We start from the raw sequence: 19,794 nt of genomic DNA on the forward strand, positions 1-19,794 counted from the left end.
ACATATAAACAGTATAACAGTATATAACAGTAGTTACACATGCCACTTTGCTGAACTAACTTTTGTTTTACTTCCTCACTCTGAGACTAGTTATTGGCACCATAATGAACATCATACTTAAATGAGACATACTGTTGTTATGAGTTATTTCACAGTGCCATCAGACCGATGAAAGTAGATGGAAGGATGGTTATGCATATATGTAAAACAAAGGGCTCTTTTTTCCAGTTGGTCTGGCAGTCATTTGATGCATACCACTAAACTTGTCCAAGAGTTGAAAGTCATACATTGCTGGTGCACTATGTGTTTTGACCTTGAAGCTGAACAGCTGACAGAAGCAACGTAATTTCTGATGAAGCTTATAATTAAGCAGAACAGGCCACTTGTGTTTCAGATGCTGCAATTGATACGAAGAACTGTATGGCATCGAAGTGCAGAGAGAATGAACAGCCAGAAACAATGCCTACATAATGTTGTTGCTCAGACATTGGAAAGAGAAGTCAAAGAGATACGTATTCCAGTACCATGGGGACATATCGCAGGTGACTTGCATATATAAATGCAATAAAAAATTGTCCCCATACTATATAACCAGACAAGCCCAGGTTCATAGATGAAACCGCAAACTTAAAATAACTGAGGATGTGTTAATGTGCTGTGTGGTGGGGGCTATTGTATAACTGAAAGGGGGAGGGTTGCTGATAGATGAACATGGGGCAGTGATGGAATGATGATTGATTAGAAGGAGGAATACCAAAGGGAATCTGAGAAAAACCTGCCCTAGGGCCATTTTGTCCACCATGAATGTGAAGTCACTTGTGACTGAACTCAAGGCTTAGCAGTGAGAGGTCACTACCTACTGCCTGAGATATGGCATGACCCACTAAAGTATAATAATTGTCTGAAAATTTTGTGTTTGTATGTAAAGTTGACATCTATAATACTATGCTACTTTGTAGCTTCCCACAGAAAAAAAATATTTATTTCATAAGAATTAGTATTGCTTACTTTGTAAGTAGCTGTTGAAAGCATCTGTTCTTTACTGATATTTGTCTTATCGTAAATAGAACCGAAATAATGATAAAAGTTGTAGATCTTGCTGGTAAGGTCAAAATTTCATGTGAAATTCTGCTTGTGTACAGGACCCATCTAGAAATTATTGTACACAACATTTCATCTACTAATATGCTACGTAAGAGTGAGAAAGTACAGCCCAGAATTTGAATACACAATTGAAATTCATGCATCACAGCTGCACATTATGGTGGCATGACATCCCTAGCCCCATGCTGACAGGAGAGAGTACACCCCACGACATTGTGATTCCATGTTTTTAATTAATCCTGTGTAAAAGTGTGGAACCCTATCAGAATTTTGAGACTTGCTGTGCAGGTCTGAAAATTGCAAAGTTAACAGCCAGTTTGAAGACCAAAAAATATGTGACCCGACTGTGCAGATTCTGTTATGTTTTATACCAGTTTTCCTTTTTATGAATTTGATTGTTCTTCATGTAAGGTAAGGAAGTAAACCACAGTATACAATTTTATTTAAATCCACTCTTATCAATTTTGGAGCTGAAATGTGGAGGAAGACAGGTGGACACAGTCTACCTTATTTGTATTGAGTTGGGATAATGCAGTATAGCACCAGGCCTCGGAAGGGAGATTCAGTTCCTGGCTGGTGCAGGAGAGTTTTCTTCTCTATCCAGACCAGCTCTGGGGGACCACACAGCCTCCTGTCCAAGGGGTACTGGGGAGGGGCTCTTTCCCCCAGAATAAAGTGGCCAGGGTGTGAAGCTGACCACTCACTTCCATCTAGTGCTGAGGTTAGAAGTATGTGGATCTGTACCTCCACTCAGTGTGTTTTGATGGTGTACTTAATTAAACACAGGGACTTAACATGCACTTTGCACAAGAATAAGTACATAAAATAAATCAGCATTACTTAGGAAAGATTCTGCATAGGAACATCATACTACTCTGTCCAAAAAGTATCCGACCTTGGGCCGGGAAAAAAAAGTTCTGTATCTGGGTGGTTACACTACCTAATCGCCTTCAAAGTAGGCGCCTTGTGACTCCACACACTTACCCCAGCAGTCCTTCCATCGCTGGAAGCAATTCTGGAAGGCTTCTTTTGGAATGGCGTGCAGCTGCACCATCATGTTCTGTATGATGTCCTTGCTGCTGTCAAAACGGCAGCCTTTTAGCAGTGTCTTTAATCTTGGGAACAGCCAGAAATCACAAGGAGCTATGTCAGGAGGGTAGGGAGCCTGGCGAACCTGCGGAATGCCGTGCTTGGCCAGGAAACCGTGGATAAGGTGTGATGAATGAGCTGGGGCGTTGTCATGAGGGAGCTGCCAGTTCTGTGCGTCCCACAGCTCTGGTCTCTTGCGCCCAACTGCATCACAAAGATGGCGGAGGACTTCTTGGTAGTACTCCTTATTGACAGCCTGGCCTAGTGGTGCATACTCATGATGCACAACACCCCAGTAATTGAAAAAAACAGTCAGTATCACCTTCACATTGCTCCAAATCTGTCGTGCTCTTTTGGGCCTCGGGGATGTTGGATGCTTCCATTGTGATGCCTGGATCTTGGTTTTTGGGTCATATCCGTACACCCACGACTCGTCACTAGTGATCACAGTCTTCAGGAACTCAGGATCCCTGTTGGCGCACTCCAGCATGTCCTGCGCGACCTCAAGGCGGAGCTGTTGCTGCTCCGGCGAAAGCAGCTTGGGCACAAATTTTGCCGCCACTCTTCGCATGACCAAATCCTCAGTTAAAATGGTGTTTGCGGAACCTCTGCTGATCCCAGCCTCATCAGCAACTTCACAGATGGCCAAACGACGGTCCTCCATGATCAGTGTCTGCACTTTTTGAATGACATCAGCATTTCGGCTCGTTGATGGTCTCCCAGAATGCTGCTCACTGTCCGCCAACATACAGCCATGTTTAAAGCGGTTGAACCACTGTTTAATCTGAGTGACTCCCATTTCATCATCGCTGAAAGCGTGCTGAATTTTGTGATTTGTTTCCACTTGGGTATCCCCAAGTTTCTAACAAAACTTAATGCAGTATCGCTGCTTCAAGCATTCTGTCATCTTGCGCGAAACGAGAATGCGACAAACATGTGTTACACCACTTCGCTCTCTGGCAGCCACAGACGCATGCGGCAGTGTTGCGAGTCAGCAAAAAATCATGCATGCCCATGAAAATCCATTCTACCACTACGCTCAGTTTCCCCACCCCTTTGGCCATTACTTACAGCAGAAAAAAATAAAGTTGGATACTTTTTTGACATAGGTATAATTTACACTGATCATTTTCTCTCGCTGAAAGTTCTGATTACTTACAGGAAAGTGGTGGGGCCCACAGGATGCAAGACCAGTTCTTTGCCTTCATGGATATCAAGACAATGCTGGTACATGGGACACATTGGCACCCCTTCTTCCACATGATATTAGTCTCCTGGCAGTAGATTTCCCTGGGCATGGACTGTCATCACATTTACCACCTGGAAATGCATACCAATATTTAAACTTTGTTTTGACTGTCCATCGTATTGTTAAGCACTACGGATGGGAAAAAGTATCGCTGTTGGGTCATTCATTTGGAAGTGCTTGTGCATTTTTGTACTCAGCCCTGTACCCAGAATGTGTAGAACATTACATTGGATTAGATATAATTAAACCCGTGAGTAATGATCCAGTAAGGAAGCTGAATGGGCATGGGAAACGTTTGGATCAATTCCTGCACTTGGAATCTATGAACCCAAACAGTGCGCCTTCATATACATATGAGGAAGCCGTTGAACATTTACACAGAAGCATTAAAAAGTGGGCAACAAAGGAAGGATGTGAGATCCTGTTACGGAGGGGAACCATTAAGAAAGCTGATGGGCGTTACTGTTTCAGTAGAGATGCTCGCTTGAAGGTTGATATTGGTTTGAATTTTTCTCATCAGGATGTTCTTCAGTTTGCAGCTAATTTAAAATGTAAAGTTCTCAACATAAAAGCTCTCCAGGGTATAACAATGGAGAAACCTGAAGAAGTGGAACAGTGTCTTGATGTGGTTAAGAAGTCAGCTGCACTGTATGAATACCATACTGTTGAAGGCAGACATCATGTTCATTTAGATTTCCCAGAGCGAGTAGCTCCTATAATTTCAAACTTCTTGAAATACAAATGAATAGCACAATAGTTAAAAGATAGTACATACTTTCTAGCCAGTTACAGCTGGGATATGAAAAGAAGGAAATCATGTATTTATTGAAGATTATTGTGTTTCAACCTTCTGAATTTTATTTTGTTCATGAAAATAAATGCAGATATCCCTCATTTTATGAACACTTGATTTATGAGTTTTCACTAAGTGAACCCTGTTAGTTTGTACTATTTTTCACTTAACAAATTACATTTTCACTACATTGAACAACTTACGTTCATAAGTTCAGCAGATTTACATGTTAAGTAGTGGGAATTTCATTTTTGATTTATGAATCTTCACCTTATAAACAGTTTTCATGGAAAGAATTACTTTTGTAAAGTGGGGGATACCCGTATTCCAAATGACTGGAGGAGACGCAGAGTTTGAGCTATTTGCACTTATACTTAAAAATTAAAATGGGTAATAACCTCTTTGCAAATAATATGTGAACATATTATGGAGACACTAAGACTCATAACATGAAGAACCGAAGAGATTCATCTACAAAGAAGGCTTTATGGGGTGGACAGGATGGTACAATTACTGCAGCGAGCATTAACTCAACTTTTTCCTTCTCTTCACTATTTCCATGTGATTTAGAAACATTTCTCTTGTGGAATGAATGGGACTTGTAAGTGTCCAGCTAATGTTGTAAAGCAAACAAGCAGTAAATGATTTAGATAGTAAGAAATATAATTTATATATTACACAAACATTAAAGGTTTGTATCTACATTTCTTAATGACAAATACTGGAAAGCTTCTTACCACATTCCAAACTGTAGAGTACAGAAAGAATCAGTTTTGATATTTGTCTGGTGTATTTGTATGTACACTCACTAATGGAACTGAGCCCTTCTTGAGAAGCCATCAATTGTGCAGCTACTCAACAACTTCCCAGCATTTTATGGAACCAAAAAGTCCATTACTGTGTTCACAAGAGCCCTTCACTGGTCCCTATCCTGAGGGAGATCAATCCAATCCAAACCGTACCATCCTCTTTCCCTAAGATCCATTTTAATGTTGTCCATACAAAACTTTGGGAGAAATAATGGTCTTATACAGCTCATGGCTTATCTCACCAATCTAACCAGTGTAACAAAGCTTTGTATAGTATAAATACGGGAATGTAAATTAAGTGATTATGAAAGAATATCATGGATTGTCACATTTCTCAAAGAGTGGTAGCTAGAAATGACATTTAATTGATAATCGATTAAGAATCTGTTATTAGACCGTCTAAGGATGCAAGTGTCTATGTGATGTGTGTGTTGTAATGCGAGTGACCATATTTCAGGTGTGTAGTTGAATCTGGGTGAATATTGCAATCTAATTTGTACCCCACAGTTTCATTTTAATATTAAAAATTATAACTTCCAATTTATTCGTTCAGACTTCATTCTCCATTCTTTTAAAATGCACCAGATAAAGGATTATATCTCATTATGATCTCTGCATGTTGACCCCAGTAATATTTTAAGTTTTAAAATTCACCCAGTAAGGACTATAAGGCCGCTGCATGTTTACCCTGGGTTAAGGAATGTTTAAGTTCTAAAATGCACCATATACAAAATTAGAAGACTTTTGCATATTGACTCTGGGTTAAGGAACACTTAATTTTTCAAGAAAGGAAGAGAAATGACAACCTTATGAGAAATTTAACTTCACATAAGACTTGAGCCATGCTGGTGAAAATGATTTTGACTTCAAGACATAATTCACTTCACAGTGAATCAAGAAAATAATGGGGCTTGGGGATGCAGTTTGTTTAATATTTGAAAAAAGTTCAATATTTCATTGAACAGTGTCGTACAGTAAGACTAATATTTCTAAAATGTTTCTGCCTGTTATTTACTGTATATCAAATATACTGAATACTGTATCTCTCACCTGTTGCAAGGAATCAAATTTCAGACCAATTCTATGAGACCCTCTGCCTCTGCTTTGGGACCTGGCAATACCCAGATTTCTTATCTGAGTACTGTATATGAGCATATGACAGGTACTGAAATCCAGAAACAATTAAAACAATATATGGCAAACAGATTTTATATAAATAAAATTTTAATTATAATACACATAAAAATAGTGGAATTAAAAGAGTAACAGTTTACCATTAATAATATTTCAATTGGTACTTTTTTGAATGACTGAAACATCTCATATACTTGTACTACGGCTTCTATGGAGACATAATATACTGTCAACTATCTGAGAACTGGGGATAGAAATACTTGAGATTTTGACATTTTTAGATGATACATAAATTAACTGCAGGCATATACATAAGTGTATCTAACTTGATGGAGCAGAATGCTTCTCGAAAAGCTTCTAGGCACTCAGCTAGTTAAGAAATTTCCCACATTTTATGAAACCAAAAAGTTGATTACTGTGTTGGCAAGAATATGCCAGTGGCACATATCCTGAGCTATTTGGATCCATTCAAGGTCTTCTAAATGGTGTCTTCACTTATTTTTGGAAATATATATTTATATATTAGAATGCATATTCTGTAAGTGGAATAAGATTAGAGCATGGTGGTTTGGAAATAATTTACACTGAACTTTTACAAGACAAACTTTATGAAATTTGCTACTAATAAAGATCTTATATTCATCTAAAAGGAGATCATGATACAACAATGGAAGAAGTAGAAACAACTTTATTTGTCTACAAATTAATAGTAAATTTCGTTGGGAAGAATGCAGTAAATACAGAGGTATGTTATGCCTACCAAGATCTTCATGAATTGCTATAAGGCAGTCATATCAGTCATGAAAACAGATACTTAAAAATTGATTCAATTTCTTATTTCCACTTAATCATGTTGAATCAGATAATACTGAAAAATTCAACTGACAACAGAAAATTATACATTATGGCAGTAAAGAGAGAGTTTTTTAGAGAATTATTTAAGAAGTTTAATATTTCCCTGCCAATGAATTTTTACTGTCATTATTGTCATTAATTGTGAATAATATGAAAATTAAAAAAAAATTATGATATACAGATTATAAACACAATACATAAATATAACCTCCATAAAGCAAATCCTAACCTCACCACATATCAGAAAGGATTATACTGCATTAGAATCAAGTTTTCATTCACCATCATGAAATAAAAATATTTCAGCCAAAAGAGATTACATCACTCTCCTATTCCATACAGGAATTTTCTTCCATTGAAAATTATTAAGTACTGTAAATTTATAAAGAAAATATCTCTTTGACATAATCATTTTGTTCTGTATTACGTAACATACTTAAAATATGTCTGTGAATAGGTGTAATAACTGTGTATTTATTTTTTTTATTTGTTTCATTGTGGTCCGTCACACTATTAAATTTACAATTAAGTTTATTTAAGTCCAATGTGACATATAATGCCTTCACCACTTCAGCACTTAGTTACCTAAGGTAACTTAAATAAACTTAATTGTGTATTTATATTTGTACTTGTATTGAGACATATTCTACATACAAGGCCTAGTCATTTAAGGATTGATGGATTGTAAATAAATTCTGATTCTCTAAATAGACCTTCAGATTTTCCAACTAAAATTTGTGTGCATATCACATTTCTCCCTTGCATACTTCACACTCCAGTCGTCTTATGATCCATTATTTTGTGCTGCTAATAACATTTAACAAAGAGTACAAATTGTGAAGCTCCTAAATACAAAAATCTCACCATTTTCTGGTAGTATCTCTCTCTTACATATCTTGAATATCCGAATGTTCCACACAAGAAGTATTCTCATATGACTAACCTTAAAAACATTTATAATGAACCAATATATTTCTAGTTCACAGAACTCATATTATGTGTAAAAACTGTGCGATAGGGGTCACACAACAATCTTACTACAACATCCATCCATAAAAATGTCGTTATTGCCGGCTCCTTTGCCTCACCTACACATAACATTACTGCTCTACATCAGTACTGATCCACCTTTATGTTACAGAAGACTAATCCTAAAACACGTCCACCTTCTCCACTGCCTAGAAATTAATTATCATGCAAAGAATACATAATGCAATGAAGCCAAAATACATACTCTACGTTACCATTTTGTGAAAATTATTTCTAGAAGGGAAAGTTGTTTATGCACAATTGTATTGTATTATTTTACGTTTAATCCATTCGTGCTAGGAATCCGCGTATCGGATTTCGTAATTCGCGCCCAATGCTGATTTGACGACTTATATTGGTGGGGGAGTGTACAGCTAACTGTAAAACATGGCTGTATTGTATGCCACGTTATTTCTTACGTTGTCGATATTACCCTATTTTATACAGATATGTGACAGCGAAACAACACTTCCATGGTACGAATCTTTACCTGCTGTTGCTATGGATTATAAGGTCCATATTGATGCCGGAAAGGAAGATTGTTACTTCCAATACGTAAATCCCGGCGCAACATTTTACGTGAGCTTTCAGGTACGTAATCATATGCAAACAACTTATATTATTTAACAGCTGAATTAAAAGCACAGTAATTATGCACAACAAATTTTTAAAGTAACTTGACTATGTACCTACTGTTTCACGTTCTGAACACTTTCCTAATCGCAGTACACCTTTGCTACATGACAACATATGTTTACATTTGCAGTCACCACATGTCAGTGGTCGATGTAGATAATTTGTTTACCATTTCATTAAGGTGGTCGAGTCTGACATGCTGGTAATGAATGGTGATAATTAAATTTGATTTCAGTTAGGGATGCAAAATCAAACGGTACACGATATATGGTGATTTAATGAGGATCCGTTTATGTTAAATGAGTGGTTACAAGATACTACTTATACTACATGAGCCACAAAATATTATTACCAGTGATATTTCTGGATGTGAGCATTATATGTTTTAGGCTCTTTTCACCCTCAGGAACTCGATAGCACAGTCGGTATATAGCGGCTGGCTATGGGCTGGACGACCAAGGGGGCGGAGTTCGAGTCCCGGTAGGGTCAAGAATTTTCACTTCATCTCGTCCGAACCGGCTCTGGGGTCCACCGAACTTCATAGTCAGTGTGTACCAGGGGCTCTTTCCCCGGGGTTAAAGCGGCTGGGGCATGACACTGACCAGTCACCTCCAACTAGTTCTGAAGTCAAGAAAATGTGTATCTATACATCCACTACCCCATACACCTTCATGGCATAGTGCTTAATTGGTTAAGCTCAGGGAAGACTTCACCTTTTTACCTCAGGAACTCACCAATTTGTATTTCCATCTCTGAACGTCTTCATATTTATGCAAAAGAGACTTGCCAAAGTGACCTCATTTTGTATCAGTGATGACAAATAATTACAATTACTGGATGTTCGGCTTCAGGTACTAAGAGGTGGTGATGGCATGGCTGGATTTGCTGTAAGACATCCCAATGGCCAGATTGTGCATCCATATCAGTGGCGACCAAATGCAGATTATCAAGATGAAGCCTCAACTGGAGGCTACTACAGCGTGTGTATTGATAACCAATTCTCCAGATTTGCAGCAAAACTTGTGAATCTCTACCTTACTGTCATCAGGTATATTAACTTTTATTACACTGAAATTCTAAGTACAGAAACTAGTCTGTAGAATCTTAAACATGGTATGAATGGTAATGTGTCTTATTTGAAGCAGCAACCAAATTTTGAAACATTATATGAGTGAACTTCACTCTTTAAATGATTAAATAATCAGACAGCACTTCCAGTAACCCTTCCTAGTTTCGCATGAGAACTTCCGCATGTTTTCGTCTGTCTAGTGCCTCCAGGTTTGGCCAGAGATGGCCTTTCTAGCCTCTGCCCACTAAGGCAGATGAGCAGAGACAAAAGCACTGTTACTCCCAGTGTCAGGGTGATCAACAGAGAGAGACCTATAATTTAACATGGACTCGAGACCAGAGGGGGCAAAGGGGCTGGTTTTGAAAGTTTCAGTCTCATAGCAGAATAATCATGAAGGTCTGAGAAGGGATTGAACTCAGAATGAGTCCAGGATCTTCCCTCCAAGACCACCAGGTTCCCTGCTTTCAGAATATTATTGCTAGTAACAAGACTAAACAAATATACTGTACCCTCATGCCAAATGACAGTTACTGTATCATACTTAACATGCGATACTTCCTTCACACTGGTAAATGAAGCCAATGTTTGTTCAGACCTCATAATACAATTTATATTACCCACACTTTCACAGTTTTAGAAAAATACATGAAATTATAAAACGTAGCAGTATGTCCTCCTTTTTGGGGAGAAATTGTTTGTATGCCCCAATGACTCAGAGAGCTGTGCTGGTGGAAACATAAGCTCCTGGTAGGGCCACCAGACAGGTCAAAGGGTAAGAGCCACATGAAGTGTAGTCCCTGGTCCTCCAGTTTGGGGGTTGGGCATAGGGCTACAGCCCCACCCCAGAAAAATCTACTGTTACGAAACCTCCAGAGCCAGTGGTGGAGGAGGAGGAGGAGGAGGAAGTGGCAGAAGCAGAACATTTGAGATGTTTGGATGTAAAGTCAAAATATGTTAAACCATATTGAAATAATTAAGAGTTGTGAGGAAAACATAAAGTCTGTGAAAGATGCACAACACATGGATAGCAGTGAAAAACTCCTGCGCATGTGGGACTATTCAGTCTTCTTTAGTAGCATGGGTTCCAGACAGATTCAGCTAAAACAGAATTATGCTTAAATATCTGTTCGGTTTCTAGTTGTATTTAATTTAGCAGACTATACAGACATAGTAAAAAAATCACAGGAGTTTTCAGGACTCTTGCAAAATACTGTGTTGTAACTAAAATTTCACTATATTATATTTAATTCTGAGTATAAATGTTTCTTCTTAACTGTTATTTTTCTCATTTCAACAGATATGACCAGTGGGATAAATTTTCCAAAGAGGTGGAAGAATTAAACCTTAGTGTAGGCAATTTTACTGTAAGTATAAATCTAATTACAAAATATTATGTGCATACATAAAGTAGAATTATGTCTTGATGGTTGATTTTCCTATCATGTCTCTAATAGAAATACCCACAGTAACAGTCTGAAGCATTCCAGAATACCAAAACTTGTTCACAGTGCACAGACTTTCAAAAATATATAACTTCAAGTTATAGAAGGGAGTAGGAAACTGCTAGTTCTCTCAAGAGTTTGACAGTTTTTAGCTGGTAGTGAAGGGAATTCAATCCTAATCTTGAGATCCATTAAGAATTCTTAGAGTCTTTATATTTACAAGTCTGCATGTACAAAAACTTAAACAGTCCCTAAGTTTTTCTGAATGGAGTGCAAAGAAGCAAAACATTTTCATTTCAAAGCACTTTAAAGGAGGAAATATTACACACACACACACACACATATATATATATATATATATGCTGCATGCAGCCACATAAGACACAGTATATACACAATTAAAACATAAGGACGACTCCCATAGTGGACGAATGGCATTACACACAAGTTTGATATACGACATGTAAGATGATAGATCTTGACAAGTTTTAATATATAAATTTTAAAATTGAATGACAACGAACACACATTTTATGTCATTTTGTAAATGGACACTTGATGGCAGGCAGTGCAATGGTTTAACGTGATTAATACACCTGAGGATGGCAGAATGATGCCAAAACATGTAGTGTGAAGTGACAAGTGAAATTGTATGCACTAAAAGACGGTTAATATATACACATTATGGATACGAATCAGTGCAACAGGACGCTAAAATACAACAGTAAGTATGAAAGTATGGGAAATATGACACACACATTTGTATGAAATGTAGAGAAAACAGTCTGTGCAAGTTGAAATTGGTGTATTTTCCAAACTGTGACATACTAATTTTGTACATTTCCCGATGCTTTTTTTCTGGGCAGGTTTCAAGATAGTTCAAGTCTATGATTCTACCATATGTGGGACTTTTTAATATTCTGAAGTCATGAAAAGGAATTCTCACACTCTAATAACATTTTGGCATGTTGTTCATAGTTGACTGTTAAATTCTAGTTTAAAATCAGGATCTATCTGAAGTAATTTAGTATTTCAGAAGAACCTGCCCCTTGTGTCAGTTATCATTTACCATTAGATTGACATCGTGTGAAGGGACTAGAATGGTAAAGCTGTCCATGTAACAGTCTGTGGAGGCCTATAGGGTTGAGAGACATTGAAGCTTCCACATCTTCTAGACGATCAGCAGTGAGGTTGTCAGCCTTATGCACTGGCCGCTCTTTAGCCCCAGGAATATACATCGTACTTATTTCTGTTAGAGGCTGAGTCGAACCCAGGGCTACACTGCAGCTTGAGGAATTAGGTCAATTGAAAGAATCGAATTACCTCATCGGGAATTGAACCCGTGACCTTCCGGCTTGTAACAACAATTGTTACAACTAAGCATGGTCCAAATTGTTTAAAATCAGTGTTGCTTTACAGATAACAGGAAACTTAGCCTGTTTTATTGAGTTGCTGGCATTCATATTATAATTTTGGCAAGGATTCTAACAGCTGGTTATTATTCCTCAGTAGTGAGGTTGACATTTCTTTTGTTTCTTTAGGAATCTATTAAAGGAGTAGAACGTAACATTAATGAAATGCTGCAGTATCAGCATCACACCAGAGGAAGGGAAACATGGGACTACAATCTACTAGAAGACAACAACCGCTATGTACAAAATTGGTCTATTGCTCAGATCTTTGTCATTACTTGTACCACTGTGCTGCAAGTTTATTTTGTTCGCAAACTATTTGAGATAAAGAATGCCAGACCAAGGGCATGAATATCTTCAAGACATTCCACAATATTATGGAGGCTGAACGGGTTTTGAATGAACTTAGGAACAAAGGAATCTGTATTTTGACTGTTTATAAGGTGCAGTATTATAAGCTGTATCAGTAAGATTTATGAAGAAATGTAGCTTGTGATGATCATATACAATGGAAGAATTAAGTGTGATATCTGGCAAAGAAAATGTGGAAAATCTTTAAGGGTGGAGATCCCCACTTTGTAGGGTTGCCATGGTAGAAAGATGTTTTTTCTTTGGGCTTCAAGTAGATATCATTCCTGCCTTTTCATATGATTTTTACTTAATTTTTTAAATATATATTTAAAATGGTGGAACAACTATGGGTTGGCACTGTTATGAGATGAATATACCTTTTTTGCTGTACTTGTTCTGTTTTGTATATTGTATATGACAATATGTATGTATGTATGTATGATTTTTTTTTAAACTTTTTGGTAATTTATGTTCAAGTTGTTTATGATAAAATATTTGTTTTTGCTATTAAATATACAAATTTGTTTTTTAACTTTTTATGTACCGTCAGAAAATCTAAATGGGAGGAACCACTTGCAAGACCTAGGCACAGATGGGACATAAATATTAAATTGTATCTTAAAGAAATAGGTTGTGAGTTTGTGGACATGATTCATGCGGCTCAGGACTCAGTCCCTTAAAGGGTTCTGGAAAATGCAATAATGAACGTTCAAGTTCCACAGAAGACAGGGAATTTGTTGACCACCTGAGTGACAACTGGATTTTCAGGGACACAAGTAACACATTGAAGCATAAAAACGCATAATTGAATTAACATTCAAGATTGCGCAGCTACCACACAAATGTCCAAATAATAATTTACAGATTGTGTGTGGCTTTTGATCAGTGTAACACAAGTGATCAATGATTTTAGACAACACTGCCTCTACTTATGAGTTATGTTACGTACCATTGCATTAATATCAATAGAAAACTGTTTCATTTCAAATGGTAATTTATGTTATGATAGGAATAAAATAATATCCCTTAATAATTGTACATGGCACAAACTTCAAGCCTGAATCCACATTGCAGGTAATATTACATTTATGAGCATATTAAGGGTATAGTCTCCTGGGATCTGACAGTTTAGTTTGGTACGAACGTTTCGGAAGAACCTTCTGCCTCCATCTTTAGGGTGAGGGTTGTTGCAGTTTCCTCCAAAATATTATTAGAATTTAACTGCAAATGGATTTTCACCCAGTGGCAATGCTACTACAATAAAACAGACAAATAACACACACAAACATGTTCAAAACACAGCACACAAATATTAGTAGAAAAACTAACAGTAATGAATGCGTAACATCATGTTCTCATTTTCCTTTTATCTCGCTTTACCACACTTACGTAACCCTCCCATCCTTAACCTGTTTTTCACTTCACTTTTTGCTGAATTCCACCTCTCCTTCACTTCGCAACAAAGTACGTATCTACTAAACACATCCCAGAGTACTGTAGTCTTAAAACAAGTTTTTATAGATGGAACTGGCAGAGTTAAATTAGTCAAGAACTCTATATGAATCACTTTTCTCTGTTTAGTTAATTTTGTTTCTTGGGTCTTTACTATTTTCTGGTGGTATTTATATTCAAATAGTGGCCTGTGGATTGTGTGTCTCCTTTTTTATGAAAAGAAGGAACTGTGTAAATGACAACAGTTTTTTAAACATTAATATGGAGAGGAAATTCACATCAGTGCAATTACAACTTGTACACCTCAGTTCCAAATGTTTTACCCAGTACATTCTCTTTCTGCACTTTCCTAATTTCCTTGACTGGGGTACCTTTTATCATTAAGCAATTTTTGGTATTCAGATTTTAGGGATGAAATTTTGTGGAAGTAGTTTAAAAAGAATAGTTTTATTTATATACTTTTCCTTTAAAAAATTCTGGACACAGAAGGCACAAATATGCCAAATTAAGGGAAAATGGGGAAAGAACATAACTTCCCATCTACAATATGTTTTCAGTACCTTTGCTTTGTAAAGTTCTATTTTCTCTATCCTTAACATATTAGTATTCTGCAAAATTTTGTATACAAGGAGTGAAAAGGAGCTTGAGATGTGCTGATCTCACTGGCTGTTGTAATATGGTACTTTGAGAACACAGAACTCCATATAGCATGATCATTTTCAGAAACTTGTATTGGTGCTTGATAACACACTATTATGGTGCACTGATTTCTTAACAGTGCTAAAAGTACTGCCTATATGTTCAAGGACAAGTAATATGGGTGTGCATGGTTCAGTTACTACAAATATGTAGGTCAGGATGTCTGCCTCTCTCTTGCCTTACCGCACTGAAGATGACAATTTTCATCTCTCAGACATCAGGAAATAAGCCCATGAAAAGTATGTCACCTTTAGTGAATCTCTTAAGCAGGGAATGTAAATGAATGTGAACTTGTAACACAGTCAGTGAAGTGTCATTATTAGTTTGTATCAATATAAACTGTTTTGTTATGAAATGTTATAGAGACTAAGCTTGATTTTCATTATGATGTATACAAATGTCATTTGTCTTTAAATGTAACAGCATATGAAATCACTTTGATGTCTCTTATACACTTAATTTATCCTACACTGATTCTTAAGGTACTTATTATTTTGCTCTGAAATTATACTAATTCATTTGTATACCTCTTCATTTACATTTCATTTGATGCTATTCTGTGCATAAAAATGTATAAATTGTAATTTTATGAGGAACATATTTCCACGAAGATGATGAAAGCCTATACAAATGGCATTTTCAGCATAACATGTGTCTTATTCTGTATCTGTGTATGTACATTTATATGGAATATTTTTACTCATTTCCTCATAATTATTGCTTCATTACATCAAATTCTACACAGGTCATTCAGTGCATAAGGCACTGGGCACTGGCACAGATGTTGTTTGGTGCTAATGTAAAAATATCCTGTGAAGTGCCTGAGAATGGTTAAGTGCTGAATACAGACACCTGACTGACAGGTCCTCTAACTGGTGAGTATGTGTCAAAAGTTGTTGGTAATAACAGATGAATATGTCATTGTAGCAAAAAGCAAGAAAAATCTTAATCAAAACTAAAATCTGCATGAATCCACATTAAACGTGATAGTATCAATCTAAAATAGGCCCTTATGACTATGATAATGAACCCTTTGGTTTCATAAAAGGCAGAGAAATTATTAAGTTGCAGAGTATCTGTTAGGAACTCAAAAAGATGAGTCTGCTCCATGTAAATTTTACAAGGGTGCAAACAGGATCTCAGGTTCTCTCTATATGTAAGTCTTTGTGGGCTTGGCGTAGATAATAATACTAGTAGTGTCTAAAATGATAGTAAGAGGTGCCTATTTAAGTTACACTGAGGAATTGTTCTTTCACATAGAAACAAGAACATATCTGTTGTAGGATTGTGACACTGTGTAGTCTGGTAGATGTCTACCAACATTTTGGAGCAACATACTGCCTCCATCTTCAGGGTAGAAGAATATGTTGGGCATGATATATAGGGAAAGCAACAGCCAGGCAAGAAGCCTGGAGTGAACTAATCCAAGTGTTATCTGTGTTTCCTCGTTTTGGCAAAGGAACAGTAATCGAATGTTACAGAAACATTAGAATGTTCCATGCAATTATAGTGACATATCTAATAATGGATAATCATGACAGATTTTTTTTTTTCATTTGCAGCTTTCTTTCTCAATTCTAATCCAGTACATTTTAAGCCCTTCAAATTTCTTTCCATTAAAATATATTATTTTCATTTTACACCTGTTTCAAGTAGACATGCTTAAAATACCTTCTGTTCTCATCTCTGGTCAGGAATTTTGGTCCTTTTTTTTTTTTATGACCTACGCCCAGTGGCTACATGCGAAGATATTAAGATGAAAACATCTTTCTCCATCACAGAGGAGTCATGGCCGTAACTATTAAAACTGCCAAGGTGCAAAATAATTTGGTAAGTGTGGGAGATCTCTGCAAAATGCATTGCAGAGAGAGCGGCATTTCTGTGTCCCGCAAACTGTCAATACATAAATTTACTTGGGGTCAAGATATTCTGAATATTCTCTACACACATGAACCAGAGCAGTCTGTACTGTAGGAGGGAAGTGCTATGGAAACCAACTGAAGTTGGTTAACCTGCAGGTGTAGAAATCACAAATGCATGTTCAAGTTGGACAGTGACTTGACTGTAAAATAGTACTATTAAGTAGACTTAAATATTTAAGGCGCAGTCTAAAAATATTATATTTACAAAAATCTCAGGTGTTGAATCAGTCTGAAAAAATATTTCAGTAATCTAGGATGTTCTTATATCTGCATAAATGGAATAAAGAATTCTTATTATTGGATACCTCAAGCTAATGAGAAATATTGTAATTAGTTCAAGTCTATATTTTAGCATGTAAGAGAAAGGCTGTTGGTGTTGTGTTTAGCCAAGTTTCCATACAATATCTAATTCAGAATATGTACATTTTCAAAATTTCCAAAGTTCTTTTGTTTTATTCCTTATTTATGACATATAAAACATCTAAAGAGGAAACTGGTTTTTGTGTTTGTCAAAGTGAAATGATCAGTCTTCCACACATACTGAAACCACTACCCAAATGTCTGAAAAACAATCTAACACTATAGGTAAATTTCACCATGCCAATAAAACAGTCAAACAACGAGGTCCAAGACTGATCCAGATTGTACAAAATCCCCTACTACAGTGGTACCCATCTGTGTATTATTACCAGTAGCCCACAAAATATTGTATACACAATCAGTGCACTACAATTTGCATTTATGCTAGCAGTTTTACATTCAAAGAGTTTGTGATTTTTAATAAACAAACGTGTGATATTATCTCTTAATTGTAAGAAATGGTGTTGTCTTCTCGGCTCTCTTTCTTTGAATTTTGACATCTGAACAGTACTGTTTTCTGAGTTGAGATGGGACACCACACAGCTTGGTAGAAGTTTACTCACATTTCAAAGGAATATACTATCTCCCATCTTCAGATTCAAAGAGCAAGCAGCGTGAGCACTCTTCAGATATGAAAGTGAATGCAATGTGTTCCTTCAAAACATAAGCAAGCTTCAACTGGACTCACAATGTTAACATCCCAGAAGACAGTACACTTTATAGCCACTGCTTANATCTTCAGATTCAAAGAGCAAGCAGCGTGAGCACTCTTCAGCTATGAAAGTGAATGCAATGTGTTCCTTCAAAACATAAGCGAGCTTCAACTGGACTCGCAATGTTAACATCCCAGAAGACAGTACACTTTATAGCCACTGCTTATATCTCTCTCTGACAAATTTTACATTCCTGTTAAAGCTATGCATCATTGAACTGTATGTTACAGATGTAAATGATGTGGGCAAGGTGTAATATTTATTTCATTGTCAATAAAATATTTTTATATCACTGGGCTATTACTTCAGTTAACCTTTATGATGCATCATATGCTATTTCTCTACTATCCATCTTAATACTGTCCTGCATACTTCTTAGTCTCTGTTGTTGTACCTTTCTATGAATTTTTATAATGTGGGAATTTCAAGTTTCCCCCGTGTGTGCTACATGTCCCATCCAGAGTAATTTCTAGGGTATTAATATTCCTTTCAGTGTCCTTTTTTATAATATCAAGTGAGATCAGTTTTCATACCACCACAAAATATTTGATAGAATTAATATTTAATAATACATAAGTAGCAAATCAACACCCATATGAATGTATTCATGTAAAAGCCACGAATGTGACCAGAATCCAAGAACTACTGAAAGAACTTCCTTCAACAGAGACTTGAACATAAAGAAAGGGGGGGGGTGTTCCAACATCAGACAGTCATGGGTGTCACCTGGTGTTCTTTTGGGAAGGGGCAGACAAAAAATTACTTACAAACTTATGTTTAAGCAATTTACTGACTGCCCTAGAGTATTCAGGATAGAATTATTTTTAAATATTTTTTATTTTTATTATTATTTGGTGTATTTCCTTCTTTTCAATTCTGATTTTTTTAAGATTCAGTTGGTGGCAGATGCCTATGTCTCCCCCCATTACACTTGGTGCTGGAACTTATAGTTAAAGAGAGCTACGAAAAACAACTAACACTGACCATTAACAAATAACTTTTCATGTAAATTTGTATTGTGACATTAACAAATGTATTTAATTGATCTAATAATGCCAATATCCGTAAGATCTAACCTAGCAAAGGCCTTAATAAACACCTCCCACTCGCACTAGAGGGTCACTCACTCATGGAGCTGAGCGCTTCTTGAGAAGCTGCCGGTTGTGCAGCTACTCAAGAACTTCCCAGAATTGTATGTATCCAAAGGTTCATTACAGTCTTCACAAGAGCCCTCCACTGGTCCGTATCCTGAGCCAGATCAATTCAATCCATCCCACCTCTTTCTGGCTTTCCCACAAATATCCTATATGCATTCCTCTGCTCCCCCCATTCGTACTACATGCCCTGCCCATCTCATCCTTGGAGAAGAGTACAAGTTATGAAGCTTCACATTATGTAGTTTTCTCCAGCATCCTGTCACTTCCTCTCTTTGGTCCAAATATTCTGCTAAACATCCTGTTCTCAAACACCTTCAGTCTATGTTCCTCCCTTTATGTCAGCTACCAAGTTTCACGCCCATACAGAACTACAGACAAAATTATAGTTTTGTATATTCTAATTTTTTAGTTTTTAGCAGACGAGAAGACAAAAGGTTCTGGGCTGAATGGTACCAAGCATTACACGAGTACAGCTCCTCTTAAGTTCCTCCTGAATCAGTTTTTGTTATAGTCACTCCC

At 36.8% G+C, this 19,794-nt stretch overlaps 2 protein-coding genes and 1 long non-coding RNA gene across 8 annotated transcripts in view; 2 read left to right on the forward strand and 1 right to left on the reverse strand.

Annotated features, from left to right (window-relative positions):
• Positions 1-4,352, forward strand: part of LOC111873551 (probable serine hydrolase) — a 7,028-nt gene extending 2,676 nt beyond the window's left edge. For 5 of the 6 annotated variants that reach the window (XM_023868348.2, XM_023868345.2, XM_023868346.2 and 2 more), the window contains 2 exons: positions 395-542; positions 3,355-4,352. In XM_023868348.2, coding sequence (XP_023724116.1) covers positions 395-542; positions 3,355-4,187 — 981 coding nt within the window. In that variant the 3' untranslated portion in view covers positions 4,188-4,352. Of the gene's footprint in view, positions 1-378; positions 543-3,354 lie in introns of all 6 variants that reach the window. The other variant, XM_023868350.2, reaches the window with a different exon arrangement.
• A 1,529-nt stretch (positions 4,353-5,881) lies between these two features.
• Positions 5,882-8,798, reverse strand: LOC117283017. Its single transcript, XR_004514010.1, has 2 exons — positions 8,756-8,798; positions 5,882-6,209 (listed from the first exon to the last, which is right to left on the reverse strand). It is a non-coding gene; the product is annotated as an uncharacterized LOC117283017 (long non-coding RNA).
• Positions 8,442-17,606, forward strand: LOC111873553 (transmembrane emp24 domain-containing protein 5). The gene is made up of 4 exons (XM_023868351.2): positions 8,442-8,653; positions 9,550-9,746; positions 11,065-11,131; positions 12,751-17,606. Exons 1-4 carry the CDS (start codon positions 8,450-8,452, stop codon positions 12,970-12,972), a joined length of 690 nt encoding a protein of 229 aa, XP_023724119.1. The 5' UTR covers positions 8,442-8,449; the 3' UTR covers positions 12,973-17,606.
• Positions 17,607-19,794: the final 2,188 nt, after the last annotated feature.

This window comes from Cryptotermes secundus, unplaced genomic scaffold (genome assembly GCF_002891405.2).
Source record: "Cryptotermes secundus unplaced genomic scaffold, Csec_1.0 scaffold445, whole genome shotgun sequence".
NCBI lineage: Eukaryota > Metazoa > Arthropoda > Insecta > Blattodea > Kalotermitidae > Cryptotermes > Cryptotermes secundus.